We start from the raw sequence: 15,094 nt of genomic DNA, 5'->3' as shown, positions 1-15,094 counted from the left end.
TTATTTATTGGGGCAATCTGCTGTACCATTTACCAATTGCTTTTAACACTTTGGTTCCTTCAGCTGTACATGCAATTGAGTTGGCTCTGCAGACTAGTATATAGTAACATAATTGTATAGTTCTCTGGTTCTGTGTGACATGTGTATACATGTATGGGCTGAATATGGGCACCTTTATGATTATCTGTATAGTTAAGTGTAAATACTTATACAAAAATTTGGGAATGAAAATGTATGTGTTGTCTTTGACCTTCATATAGCTACATACAATAATAGAGGCAACAGTGTTAAAATGAAGAAAGCTAAACAAGTCAAAGTGCACAGCATTGGTCAATATATGTCACAAATTAGCCAGTTATTTTTCACATACAGACAAAGCATGCCTTATAACTCTATTAATTAATTGCCATATATGGGGCAAATTTAAAGGCACATGGAGAACTTGATATAGGCAGTAATCTTTAGGGTGAAGACATACAGAACTACTAGTATCTACTTTTTCTACGGCTACTAAACTCCAGAAAATACCCTGCCATAGACAGTACTTAGAATTGCCTCTGCTAAAAGACACATTGAGACAGTAAGGGCAAAGACACACACGGGGCGTTTAGTCACCGCGACTTTTCAGAGAGTTGCGGCGACTAATCAACACACGGAAATTGCGTGCACGATTTGTCGCGGCAACGCAATTAATCCCTATGGGCGGGAAGTCGCTGCGATTAGTCGCTGGAACTGCGTTAACTAAAAGTTGCGGCAACTAATCGCCTCACGTGTCTTCGCCCTAAATCAGCGGTTCCCCCTTTTACAGGGGTTGTCTAAGACCATCGGAAAACACATATTTCCGATGGCTTTAGTAATAATTTTATGGTTGGGCGCACCACAACATGAGGAACTGTATTAAAGGGTTGTGGCATTAGGAAGGTTGAGAACCACTGCCCTAAATGATCATTATTGTCTATTTTAGTAGCTGCTACTAGTAGCTCCTTGTGTCTTCACCTTTATTCAAGGCATGTAATAGATTAATGAATAGATATCCTAACTAATGGCTAATAAACACCTGCCCCATTTTCAAAGCCTTAGATCTTTTTTGCACACATTAACATTATGCATTAGTCAAAGACTACTGGTTCTGTGTGTCTAAAATTATATCCCTTATGTTGGGTCCATTTAGTGAAAATTGTCCAATATCAACAAGCACAAAAATAATATTGCTTAGAATTTTTCTGCTAAAAAAACATCACCCTTCACCTTCTTAATACTAGTAATCTATTTTCTTTTCATCATATAATGTATGACTTGGATAAAACAGTTGAAATGGGCAGAAACAGTGTTGTTTTTCATGAGGCACAACCCCATCAGTGTTTCCAATATTCACAATATTTGTTTTTTAGCTTGAATAAAGGAATGTTAAATATTTAAGAAATCTTAATGTCAAACCTATAAATGTGACCTAATGTCAGGATGCTGAGGACTGGTGTTGCATGCTCTTTTTGGAAAATAGAACTCCTTCAGTTGATTAAAGTGAGGGGTCTGCCATTTACTGAAGGAAACTTTGTTCAAAAGTTATGAATTTTTAATTCTGTTGTTCTCGGTTCTTTATTTGCTTTGTCTTTTGACACTTTTCTATTGCAAGTGTATGAAGAAAATTACCAGCTTTAACAACTACTGTATTGTGAGTAAGGAACGTAGTGATTTGCATCTGTCTTCACAGGACCAGGACCTGCACTGGAAGGGGGAAATAATAGTGTTTTTCTTAGAAACATATAAAGCCTATGCCTATGGCATCTTACGCCAGCCCCTCTGGCATTTGCCAGAATCCACAGCTCGGGCACTTTTTAATAATGCTTGTGCATGTGGCACATGTTAGTTTATGTCTGTAACCTTGTTTAGAGCTGATGACCTAAGGGGGCCTGTGACAAATGTTGGCATTCAAAGGGGAACACGACCAAAAAAGGGTATTTTTAAATCTCAGCTGAGATATGAGCAAAATATTAATGCTTTATAACAGGAGATGGGCAATACATGGCTACGGTTGCTACCATTTCTGGAAAAAAATAGCAGCCTTTCTATATATGTTGTCTTTTTTACCAATTATAACATTGGCATCAAGTATCATTTTTACCAGCCAGATGGCAACTATAAACATGCAAAATATTTGTTGTGTTTAAGCTTGTTAGAATGAACCCTTACTGCAAGTCATTTTTCATTTTTCTGTTTCGGTTTACAGCATGTGATCAAAATCCTTGGCTCTGCCCTGTACTAGTACAGGTTAATATGTGTACATTTTATATCATTGGTATCTATATGCAGATTATTTGCAAGAAAATAAAGTTAATGTTGATCCTTAGCTTTAAATTTCCAAGGTCACAGCTAAAGACAGTACAAATCCAATGTCATTTCCTGCAATAATGTGATTTATTGATAGGCTGTACTTCAGAATGTGCTTTACTTTACAATTGTACAGTTAAAATTTACTCACAAACTACCTTATGTACATGTTAACATGTTTTTAAATCTTTTGGAATTCTTGATATCTGTAGGATAATTTTGTCAACAAGTTATTTTTAAAGAGTTTAACATGCATCATTGGGGTCCCAAAGAGTGCTAAATATTTAATTATAAAATCCTTTCTTATTAAAAACAGCTGACTTTTAGCTGACAGGTAGCACACAGACTGCCGGCTACTAACTCCTGGCCATCATTCTCTCTTTTTGGAAGCTTAGCCCTGATACAACTGAGTTGTACAAGGAGGATGTTACATTTGTAAATATAGTACATAGGGCATTCGGACTCGAAATAGTGAAAATGATCAGTTTTTGTAGGCCAGGTTTATCTAATTATATTCATGTAAAATAATGACATTTTTGCTTGGGTTGTCTATTGCTATTAGTTAGTAGAACTGCTACATACTAAGTGACCCTTTCCAGCCATACAAACTTAGTAAAAACACATAAGCTCCTTTTTGCTTAAGAAAATCTTGCCAACAGGGGAAATCTTTAGACAGTGAAATAATAAGGTGCAATAAAACAACGTATGAAAAGGGATATGTTTTTACGTATCACTTTGCGAGTTAGGTGAATGTAAAATACTACAGAGTGCTTGTTTCTTGCTGTGTGCTCTTTCTCTGCATAATGCCAATCCAGCACTGATCTCTCTGCGGCTTTCCATCATTTCCATCTCACAGTCTCATCAGTCTCTTGTACAGCATGTCTATCTCTTTTATCATTGTCATTCATTCTGTAGGAAGTGTCATTTAAGGGAATTAGTGTGTACACTGCAAAGTGGCTGGAGATCCAATGTAACATACTTGTGTGTGCCCTTTCTTCTTTGTTAGCATAGCTTTCATTCTGTATTTGCAGCCTTTGTGCCAAATATATGTACTACTGTAGGTTTGGTGTTTGTGTGTCTTGATAAGCAGTTTCTCCCCTCTTGGTTAAAGCTACCATTTGTGATACAGAAGCTGTTTTAGATGTAGTATTGGAGTTGGTTTCTTTACAGAAGGGGACATTTTTTACTGGCGGGCAACATTTAAATATAAAAAAAATGTTGGGGAGCAACACAAGCATGAAAAAAGTTCCAGGGGGTGCCCAAAAAGTGCTGTGTTTGTTTATTTGGTAGCCCAGTGTGGACTGACAGATTACAGGAGGCTCTGTTTGGCAGTACATATGGTTTTATGCCTCCAAATGTGCCTCCAAGCCAGAAATTAAAAAATGGCCACTTGCTTTGAGACCAGTGGGAGCAACATCCAAGGGGTTGGGGAGCAACATGTTGCTCATGAGCCACTAGTTGGAGATCACTACTTTACAGTATAGTAGTCCTCTTATCTGTTTACAGTGATTTACCTAAAACATGCTTGTTACTAAAGTGACCTTAGCTTTCTATTACATTACAACCTGTCTACTGATGCAAAATAATCAAGACATTACTGGGGCTCATTTATTAACACTTGGCAAATTTGTACTTGTGCAGTAACTCTTAGCAACCAATCATTGATTAGCTTTTTTCAGCCAGCTGCATGTAAAACAATGAAAGCAAAAATGTGATTGGTTCACAAAAAAATACACAGACAGCCTCAGGCAAAAAGCCCAACACAAGCACTACTTCTCCAAAATCAATATATGAGCACAGGGAACGCTCAGGCAAGATGCTAGCACACCTGGGTAAGGTACACTCTACTCCCCCTCCCATCCCAGCACTAAAAGATAGCAAAGGCACACTACACACAGACCCTACTAATATCATTCTATAAAGATCTCTACTCTACTAAACTAAAGGCCCCAGCCGAGAACATCAGAGCCTTTTTAGAACCACTAAACTTACCATCCCTACCCCAAGAGTATATGGAATTCCTAGAGTCCAATATCACAGACACAGAAACACAAGAGGCCATAGACACTTTCCCACAAGGCAAGGCAGCATGCTCTGACAAAATTCCAATTGAACTTTATAAAAAACATGCCAAATCCTTAACACCACTTCTAACCAAAATGTATGCAGAAGCCCAACTAACAGGCAATCTCCCAGAGTCTCTATATGAGGCTGCGATAGTACTACTACTAAAACCTGGTAAAGACCTGCAGCTCTGTGAGTCATTCAGGCCCATTTCACTACTGACATCAGATGTTAAAATATATGCCAAGATATTAGCACGTAGACTGGCCAGAGTAATAACAAAAATAATCAACCCATATCAAATAGGTTTTATTCCTACCAAATCAACTGTCCTAAACACCAGAACTTAAACCTAACACTCACACCTAACAAAACAGGAAACAGAGCAATAGCAGCCTTAGACATAGCCAAGGCATTCAATACGGTGGAATGGACATACTTGTGGTGTGTCATGAAACAGCTAGGTTTTGGTCCTAAGTTTATGCAAATGGTCCAGCTACTGTACAAATCTCCAAAGGCCACCCTACATATTAACTCTCTCAGCACCGCCAACTTCTCTCTCTTCCGGGGTACAAGACAAGGCTGTCCATTGTCCCCCTTACTTTTTGCCCTAGCCATTGAGCCATTTGCCCAAGCAGTACATATGCACCCACTAATCCGGGGCTATGACCAGAAAGCAAAAATTGAAAAAATACAACTATACGCTGACGACACTCTGGTGTACCTAGGGGACACAGGTCAGTCTTTAATCGGCCAAATAGAACTCACAAACAGGTTCAGTTCAATCTCAGGTCTAAAAACCAACACGTCCAAGTCAACACTGTACCTAGTGGATGAGCAAAACAATAGGAACCCCTAGCAAGTTCACCTATTTAGGTAGCCATCACAAAGTACAGTGAGTATAACCTAAACCCACTATTCCTGTGGGTGCAGGAAAAGTTCAGGACTTGGGAAACGCTACCGGTAGACCCAACAGGAAAAATACAACTGATAAAAATGTTTATCAGTTATCTTTACCCAAAATGCTATATATTCTATGACACTCCCCGATTCCAATCCCCAAAAAAACATTCACCAAAATACACTCGCAATTTACCAAGTTTATATGGGGAACCTCAAGAGCAAGGCTTCGCATTAACACTCTAATGAGACCTAGGGACAAAGGGGGAATAGCACTGCCGGACATCCATATGTACTACTTGGCAGTACAACTAACCAGCATCTCCCCTATGATACATCAGATGCTCTCCCCACCACTTTTCCAGTTGTGGGCACAAATAACTGTTTATCCAGAAGCGCCCTGGCATGCCCTCTTAGTTAAACAGGAACGCTGTGAGTGCTCCCCAATAATTGCACTACAGAGGTTGGTTCTATCCACAGCCCATAAACTGATTGGCCACATGGGTTACCTGCCACAAACCCCGATATGGGGCAATGCCACCTTCTCAAAGCTGGCACAGTGCAACCCCCCAAGTATATGGCGGTCCCTTGGGCTTAATACCATAGGTGATGTATGGGAGAATTACCAGATTATCCCACTTCTAAATCTCCACAACACTAGACACTTGCCATTGTATCAATGGCTTACGTATCACAAATTCAAGATTGCCTTAACAACCAACACACCTGGGGAGAGTCTTAAGGTAAATAATTCTCCCATGATAGACAGCCTGCTAATCCCCTAACAAAAAAGTAAACTCTCCACCCTATACAAACAGCTGTCTAAACCCACCTACGGTGATACTAACGCTTACGCTCTAGGACTCCATGGGAAGATGAGCTAGGGACAATCTCAGATGACCAATGGGAGTGGATATTGGATATCCCACTGATTGTATCATTCTCCCAAAGACATAAATTACTACAATTCTATACAATACACAGAACATATTACACCGTGCAGAGACTCCATACAATTAAGATACTAATCTCCCTTTATTGCCGCAGATGTAAAACTGAAATAGCCACGCTGGTGCACACACTATGGGGATGTGCTCACTTAAAAACCTACTGGGATGGGGTATGTGGCTGGTTAGAAAAAAAGATTCCAGAGTGGGGACCCAGTGACGCCAGGAAATGCCTATTGATGAATGACCTAAATACATCTTTGGCCATACACACTAAAATCTTCATCACAACGGCACTGTTCCAGGCTAAGAGAATACTGACCCTCCACTGCAAAGACATTGAGCCCCCTTCTGTGCAAGAATGGAAAAAAGCAATGGATGACTTGGCATCACTTGAAAGGACTATACTGGATAAAAAGGGACAGATGCTAAAATTTCTACAAATCTGGCATCACTGGGTGGACAACCTTTAAAAGTAAAGTATAGTCCCCTTCACACTCTATTGTATGTAACCTACCCCATGTAGCCCAACACTAATCCAGAAAGGGTAGCATTAGCCAGAAGGTAAAAAAAAAAAAACCCTATTGGAAAAGCAAATGAGTGTTAGTCTAGCAATACCCCATGCTTATATATTTCTACTGTATAGTTTTTACTGAATGTACCTTGCAAAGATGTTCAATAAAAACACATTGAGCAAAAAAAAATGTGATTGGTTGCCACGGGTTACTGTGCAGTTGTCAGTTTGCCCATTGTTCATAAATTAGCGCCACTGTGTTCTTTAGTGGTCTTTTAGAGAAAACATTAAAATAAAATGTAGTTAAAAAAGATCAAGTATGAGATGTTTCCAGTACTGACTACAGTTATGTGCCCATTTGGGAAATCACAAGCATTGGTAACATGTTGCAGTTTGTTTATAAATAAAATATTTTTACATTTCTGTCCCTATTTTCTGTTTCTCACTCCTAGCTGAAAGACGTGTTTGCACTGACACAACCTCAGGAAAGCCGAAGATGGCTGCCAAACGAAAAGGCGGCCTGAAACTAAATGAAATCTGTGCCAAACTAAGCCGGCAAGTGGTGTCAGAACAGGCCTCTGAATTGGGAGATGGGGATGTTGGATCTCTGGATATCAGGGAAAGGGAAAGGGAAGGGGAACAAACACAAAAAGCAGACTCTACAGAAAGTCTGAATTCTGAGCATAGAAGTGCAGAAGAAGACAAGAGACGCAGAGAAGTAATAGAGAAGTGGGTGAATGGAGAATACACAGATGACCCCCCTGAAAGAGTGATCAAGGACTTCAAGAGGATAGGGGCAACTGAAATTCCCCCTGAAGGCGTCTACATGGTACAACCAAAAGGATGTAGTGATGAAGAAGACAACACTGAAGAATCGAAAACTTCTCAAGTTAGCAAATTCCCAGAGGAGAAAGATTTAGAGAAGTCTGTTTCAAAGGATGCAGCAGAGGCAGCTATTAAACAAACCTCAGGGGCTTCTACAGGTAAGGCATTCATCCTCTCAGTATTAGAACCACTTTTTATTTAAATCATATTTTCTTGAACACAAACAAAAACCAGTATCTCTTCATTTAATATTTCCCTTTTTTCCCAACCAGGAGTTGACTGACTAGTTTTCTTAGCCCTCAGTACTAATGTAGTATCAGATAACAATACAGGGCTTGCTAGTTTTCTAGCTTATATTGATGCCAGGTTTTTTTCCGTCTTGATATAGTCCTACTCTATAAATGCTTAGGCGGTCAGAATGCTGGCATGGCTGAGAGTGGCAGAGCAAGACTCATAATTATGCATGAAGATATAAACAGAGATGTTTAATTATCCTTCACCACATCAGTGACAAAGTAATTAACAAACATTGTGAGATCAATGGGAAGATGTGTGACCTTGAGCAGACACCCATAGAAAGGCATTTCCATCTAAGGGACAAGGTGACTTGACAGGTTATGTGCACTTATTTTTACACAAAGACACATACATGTAAAAATGGCCAGAGCAAACTGTAGAGAGAAATACAAGGGTTTCATGTATGCTGCTTCTTTTTTAGGATAGCAGACAGGCACAATTCCATCTTTAGTGTTTTCTTTACAAATATAGAATGGCAGGTCTATTTATATGTCATGCCTTTTAAATCCTGTGTCCTTTAACATCTTCATAATGGATACCAAATGATTTGGAGTAAGTGACACTTGCACAGTGTCAACAGAGATGCTGTAGCTTTTGTTAGAAGACTGCAAACAATGCTATGGCTATATGTTTTTTAATACATATAAAGGTAACAGTGTGTTGTACAGCTGACATTTTTAAGGTTAAAAACTTTTGAATTGAATACTACACAACACATTATTTTATGTGATAAATTCAACAATGCAATATATAATAGTAAAAAGTGTAAACATCACTTTCGTTAAAATATGTTGGGGCTCGTTTTCTAAGGATAGTGGTGAAGCAGCTGTTTTGTGAGCCTTTTAGACTTTAAATTAAATTAAATTATTTTTTTTTCCACTGTGATATTGTTTATCTTACTGAAATATGCTGTTTGCTAACATACTCAGTGCTTTGTAGAGGTTGTTTTAGCTTATTCAGTCAAGCAGTTATGCTGCAGGCCATTCAGGTTGTTCAAGTGATGCTTTAATACCTCAGTTTTTAAGAGCTATAGATTCTGAATTGGATTAAGATCAGGGCTTTGCTGGACCCTTGTAAGACATTACCACTGTTCTTGAGTCACTCCAGTGCTGCAGTGCTTTTGAAATTATTGTTCTAAAGCAGTGATCCCCAACCAGTGGCTCGGGGGCAACATGTTGCTCACCAACACCTTGGATGGTGCTCTCAGTGCCCCCAAACCAGGGAGTTATTTTGGAATTCCTGACTTGGTGGCAAGTTTTAGTTGAATAAAAACAAGATTTACTACCAAATAAAGCCTCCTGTAAGCTGATAGTGTGCATAAAGGCTAGCTAATAGCCAATCTTAGCCATTTTTTGGCACCACCATGACCTTTTATGGTGCTTGTGTTGCTCTCCATGTCCTTTTACATTTGATTGTGGCTCACGAGTTAGAAAGGTTGGGGACCCCTGTCCTAAAGTGTCCTGAAGTATGAACACTTTCACAGGTTCTCTTTCTGTATTTCCATGTCCTTCTATTTTAACAAGATTCAAGTCTCTGATGATGAAAAGCATCCCCACTGCATAATTTTACCATCACCATGTACAGGTATGGGACCTGTTATCCAGAATGCTCGGGACCTGAGTTTTCTGGATAAGGGATCTTTCTGTAATTTGGATCTCCATACCTTAACTCTACTAAAAATCATATAAACATTACATAAACCCAGTAGGATTGTTTTGCCTCCAATAATGATTAATTATATCTTAGTTTGGAGCAAGTACAAGGTACTGTTTTATTATTACAGAGAAAAGGGAAATTATTTTTAAAAATTAGAATTATTTGCTTATAATGGAGTCTATGGGAGATGGCCTTCCCGTAATTCGTAACATTCTGGATAACAGGTTTCTGGATAAGCGATCTCATACCTGTACATTAAAATGCCACTAAAATGTGCACTTTTTTCCTGTGATTAGATATTAGCAAAATGGGGTTATTGATTTTGTTAAGTTTTCTCACAAAGTATGAGAACATGATGACATCAGACACAGGTTTATCCATTATTTTACGTGTTTAAGGGCAATATTTAAATCTGCACTCACATATCCAGGTGAAAGCTGGGTTTAGTCCATGCTTGTATGCAAACAAGCACCACTGAAGAAATCTCAGGATTTATCAATTGAAAAGGCAATTAATTTGAGAATGAACCTGATATTTTGACTGGATCCCCAGCCTTTGTCAAAGGAAAAAAAAATAAATATATATATATATATATAGAAGAACGGAATAGACCGGCACTCACAGGCTATTTAACACCAAAAGCTTCAAACGGTTAGTAGAAAAGTGAGGTTCTTTATTAGTCCGACGTTTCAGCTCCTACAGGAACTTTCATCAGGGGCCGTTTGAAGCTTTTGGTGTTAAATAGCCTGTGAGTGCCGGTCTATTCCGTTCTTCTACACATTCCTACACTGCCCTGGCACCCAGGTATCGATTTTGACTTTTGGTGTGCAGCTTATGAACAGTTTGTACCTATATATATATATATATATATATATACTGGAGGAAGGGTCTTCACTCGCAGGAATTAATAAAATCAAGGAGACTTAATAAAATCACTTGTTTTTGTATAAGTCCTGCGAGTGCTGACCCTTCCTCCAGTATATTCAACACTTTTTGGACCTGCACCCTAGCAACCTATTTATACGTGAGTGCCAGCATTTCTTCGGAAGTATATGTGTATATATATATATATATATATATATATATATATCCCTTTGACCAAAAGTATGTACATATATATATATAGTAAACAAAATATGAATCGCATCGCTCAGGACTTATAACAAAATAGTAGTTTATTAAGTGTAGAAACAGAGAACTGACGTTTCGGCCACAGTTGCAGCCTTTCTCAAACTTTGAGAAAGGCTGCAACTGTGGCCGAAACATCAGTTCTCTGTTTCTACACTTAATAAACTACAATTTTGTTATAAGTCCTGAGCGATGCGATTCATATTTTGTTTACTATCTACGCTGAAGAGGACTGCACCCAGGCGCCTGAGATTTCATTATATCGTGAGTGCTGTTTATCGGGAACTTTTATATATATATATATATATATATATATATATATAAAACAACAAGTGACGGCACTCACAGGATTTTAATAGTAGCAGGACAAAGTGCCAGAAAAAATTGTTATCTTACAGGGTTTTTATTGATCCGACGTTTCAGTTCCTTCCTGGAACTTTCCTCCCTGATGTTTTTTATATTTTACTGAATTGCACTGGCACCCAGGTCGCAACTCCTTTTGCATGGTGTGCTGCCTATATCTGGACTTTATATATATATATACACTTTTGGGAAAATATTCATTTAAAATGTACACATTAGAAACCAAGGAGTGCTGTGACTATACATAGTAATGAGTAGAGGGAAATAAGCAGCTTATGATAGATGCCACAATTTTAAGGTTGAGTTAATTGTCACTGGCACTCCTGATAAATCTACTTCTGCCTATGGCAGTGTCTGCCATGGCAAAAGCACTTCTCATTCACATGACTGGAAATGAGCAGCAGTTAAGGATGACTATGGTTCTTCTTGGGTGCACCATAACAAAACACCTTCATGTGTCATTACCCAAGGCCAGAGTGTGAAAAGACTACTGAAATTAATTCTCATAGCAAAAGGTTGATCAAGGACTGGCCAGAATTTTGTTGTGGAACTTCCTTATGAGCTACTTGAGACAACTTCACTTATACATAAAGAAAGAACATTCCCTCCCATCTAGAACTGGTTTTTTATGTGTAGCTGGAAATTAACTTCTAGATTGTAAGCTCTTTTCGGCAGGGCCTCCTTTAACCCTTGTATAAATTACTGGCTACTTATATAAATCTGTATATTCAGTGTATATATAAAAATATGATAATAATAATTTTAAGACATTTTATGTTCCTAACAGATTTTAGACACATCAGATAGACTTTTACAAGACATTGGTAAAATGCAACGCAAGGATCTCTTAGTAGCAAGACTCATTGGAAATTTTTTCCACAACCCCTCAAAATTACACAGGCATAAGATCTATTATTTTAGTACTTGGGGTTTTCCGGATACGGGATCTTTCCGTAATTTGGATCTCCATACTTTAAGTTACCTAAAGTTCATTTAACCTTTAAACAATAGGATTGTTTTGATAACATTATAGAACAATTAGAATTAAAATGATCTCTATGGGAGATGGCCTTCCATATTTGAAAGCTTTCTTAATAATGGGTTTTCAGATAAGGGATCCAATACCAAACAAATATAGCTATGTCCTTTTGGAAAGAAATAAATACCTGAGTATTATTACTGTATTTGGCCATGATGTATGTGTTGTAAAAAGTTTCTTAGATTCGTTTTTGCACTACAGTGTGTTTTTCACATTTTGCTGTCATTGCACAACCAAACTCTGCACTAATCATGTGCATCACTGTTAATTCTGGCCAATTAGCAATGTAGTCTTTTCACTTTAAATAGTATATGCCAACTTCTTTGTGAGGGAGAACTTCTATAACTACCATCTTGGGCAGTCGACAATGAGTAGTTGAAATTTCTCTCATACTTGTCAAGTTTCAATGTGGTGCTTGCCACTAAGGGTTACCACCAAGGTGCCACCCTGCAGCATTGATTAATAGACCTTCATACAAAAATCAAATACTGTGTTCATTCATTTGCAGAAAACATTGATATATGAAATATTTCTGTAACCAGATATTTTAAGCTATAGGGCCAGTGCATTGTGCTCTAATGGGCACACATCTGTGGTTGGGTGCAGGGCAGACATTTAATAAAGGATTCCTTTTGGAACTCTCTTTTCCAATCTTGGGAATAGGATTGCCACCTTTCTAAAACATCTTTACCAGCTGGTAGGGGGCAGGCGTGAAGGGGAGCGGATCATGATGTAAAGAGGGCAGGGTAGTGACATAAAAAGGGCAGAGTGATAGCGAAAGGGGGTGGGGTAATGGCTTGAGGACAGACTGAGAGTGGGTAAACTTTTAATGCCTGCCCTGTCTCGGCAGGTATTTTACTGGCTAGGCTGGTAAAATACCAGCAGGTTGGTAACCCTGATTGAGAATAGCATGTGAGTAAGGGTCATGCATGTGGCCAGCAATGCCATCTTTTATATTGTTGTATTATCTTGTGCCTAAATGCCCTTTATTGACCATGTGAAACAAATGTAAATACCTCTAGTGTTTAGTGTAATTACAACGGCATGCTGGCATATTGTGAATAAAAACTTTACAATTTTTTCCCTTTTTTTTTCTTTGCACTGCTTTAAAAATGTACCAAATCACAGACAGAAATTAAAACACAGATGTACCCACATGTACATCTGTGGAAATCTATGCATATACTCTTACTTCAGCCTTTTTTCATCTTGACAGACAGTAATATTTGGCTTCTATTCTTGTAAAATTACTTTCCTTCCTATTAGGCCAGACCAAGAGAGCAGAGACACTTATGAAAACTTTGTTTAATGTACTGAAAAGCCATCGCTGAGAACATTTAGGGAATTGATTTTCTTGCCATTGATGAACTCCTTTTTATTTTATTCCACTGTTAATTACTTTTTTAGGAAATTAATTTAAAAGTCATAAAATGTAATATCTGAGCCAGACGTATATTGGAAGGATAAGACATGCTATGTGCGATTCTGAGTATTTCCTCTTGTACACACAGGAGAAACCTCATCCCTGCGTGATTATGCAGCGAACACTATGAATGAATTTCTTGGAATGTTTGGGTATGTACAGCCTAATGTGCGGGATGAGCTTGCAAAGAAGATCAGCTTTGAAAAACTAAATGCTGCTACCTCAGAGCCCCATACTGCTGAGGATGCACTCAGCAAACGAGCCAGGTTCTCTAAATACGAGGAGTATATCCGTAAATTGAAGGCTGGGGAGAACCTTTCTTGGCCTCCACAAGTGACAAAGTGTGACGAACCGAACTCTAAAACATTGCAGGTCAAAGAAGGTGGAACACAACAACCAGCACAACAGCCACTCACTGGCAGAGTACCTGGAGTTGATTCAGGCATAGTGCAAGAGACAAAAACTTCTGTTTTGCCCCTCTCAACTGCTACCACCTCACATATGCAAGGTCTTATGTCTAGAGCTTCCAAATACGACTTCTTCATTCAAAAGCTAAAAACTGGAGAAACTCTGAGGCCACAGAATGGAAATACATATAAGAAGCCCTCCAAATATGACCTGGAGAATGTCAAGTATCTTCACCTTTTCAAACCTGGAGAGGGTAACCAAGACATGGGTGGTTCTATTGCTTTTAAAACAGGGAAAGTGGGACGTCCCTCTAAATATGATGTCCGTAATATACAGAAACTCACCCCACTGAAGGCAGCAGCAGTTGTTCCAAGCCTAGCTCCAGCTTCTCTCACAAGCAATCCTACCACTCCTGCACCAGCAACAGAACAGCCTGTGACATTGCCTTTCAATACTCCAGAGTATCTTAAATCAACCTTCTCAAAAACAGATTCTATAACTACAGGAACAGTGTCCACAGTCAAGTAAGCACTTAAACATCTGTTACTAATTATTGACTGCTAAGCTAACTAAGCCACTTGATTTCTGTGGTGGGTAGCATTTTATTGACAATTTATTCTTTATTACTAATTATATATGGCTTAGAATGCCACTAATGCCTCACAATACAAAAGTTTTATGAGACAATTATGGGTGTGGGTGTCACAGTAACAGGGCAATGTTGATTTTAGGTTATTAAGATTCACTGAAATGTTAGCAGTAAAGGAAAACTTAAGCCTTTTATTATCCCATCTCTACTGTGTTGGCCAAGAAGAGTAATCCCCATTTTTAAAATTCTTACCTAGGAAAATATTTCCATTTGCCCCATTTAACCTCTTGCTCTCTCTGAATTTTCTGGCAGTGGAACATCATCTTTTTAAATCCACTTCAGTAAGTTCCCCTGCGATAATATCCAAAATTGTGGCAAAAGTGACACAATTAAAGGAGATCATTAAAGGGGTAAACCATCAGGTTGTTTTACAAAATAGCAATTTTGACTAGGGATAGGTGACTGCGCTTTTTATAAAAATAGGTACTACTTCAAGTGAGGGTATGCTGGGTTTAGTTTTCCTTAATGAAAATCATATAGTATTTGTTTAAAGAGGTAAAAACTTTCTTTGGTTCTCAGCACCTTCAATGATTGTACTGGTTATACTTTTTTA

The 15,094-nt window shown here is 38.4% G+C and overlaps 1 protein-coding gene across 5 annotated transcripts in view; it reads left to right on the top strand.

The window, feature by feature from the left end:
• Positions 1 to 15,094, top strand: part of casz1 (castor zinc finger 1) — a 280,717-nt gene that overhangs the window by 242,887 nt on the left and 22,736 nt on the right. For all 5 annotated transcript variants that reach the window (XM_012966970.3, XM_018095836.2, XM_012966967.3 and 2 more), the window contains 2 exons: positions 7,206 to 7,736; positions 13,573 to 14,416. In XM_012966970.3, the coding sequence (XP_012822424.2) occupies positions 7,250 to 7,736; positions 13,573 to 14,416 (1,331 nt within the window). In that variant the 5' untranslated portion in view covers positions 7,206 to 7,249. The remainder of the gene's footprint in view (positions 1 to 7,205; positions 7,737 to 13,572; positions 14,417 to 15,094) is intronic.

The sequence above is a fragment of the Xenopus tropicalis genome, chromosome 7 (assembly GCF_000004195.4).
Source record: "Xenopus tropicalis strain Nigerian chromosome 7, UCB_Xtro_10.0, whole genome shotgun sequence".
NCBI classification, from domain to species: Eukaryota; Metazoa; Chordata; class Amphibia; order Anura; family Pipidae; genus Xenopus; species Xenopus tropicalis.
This window is presented reverse-complemented; position numbering and strand designations above follow the sequence as displayed.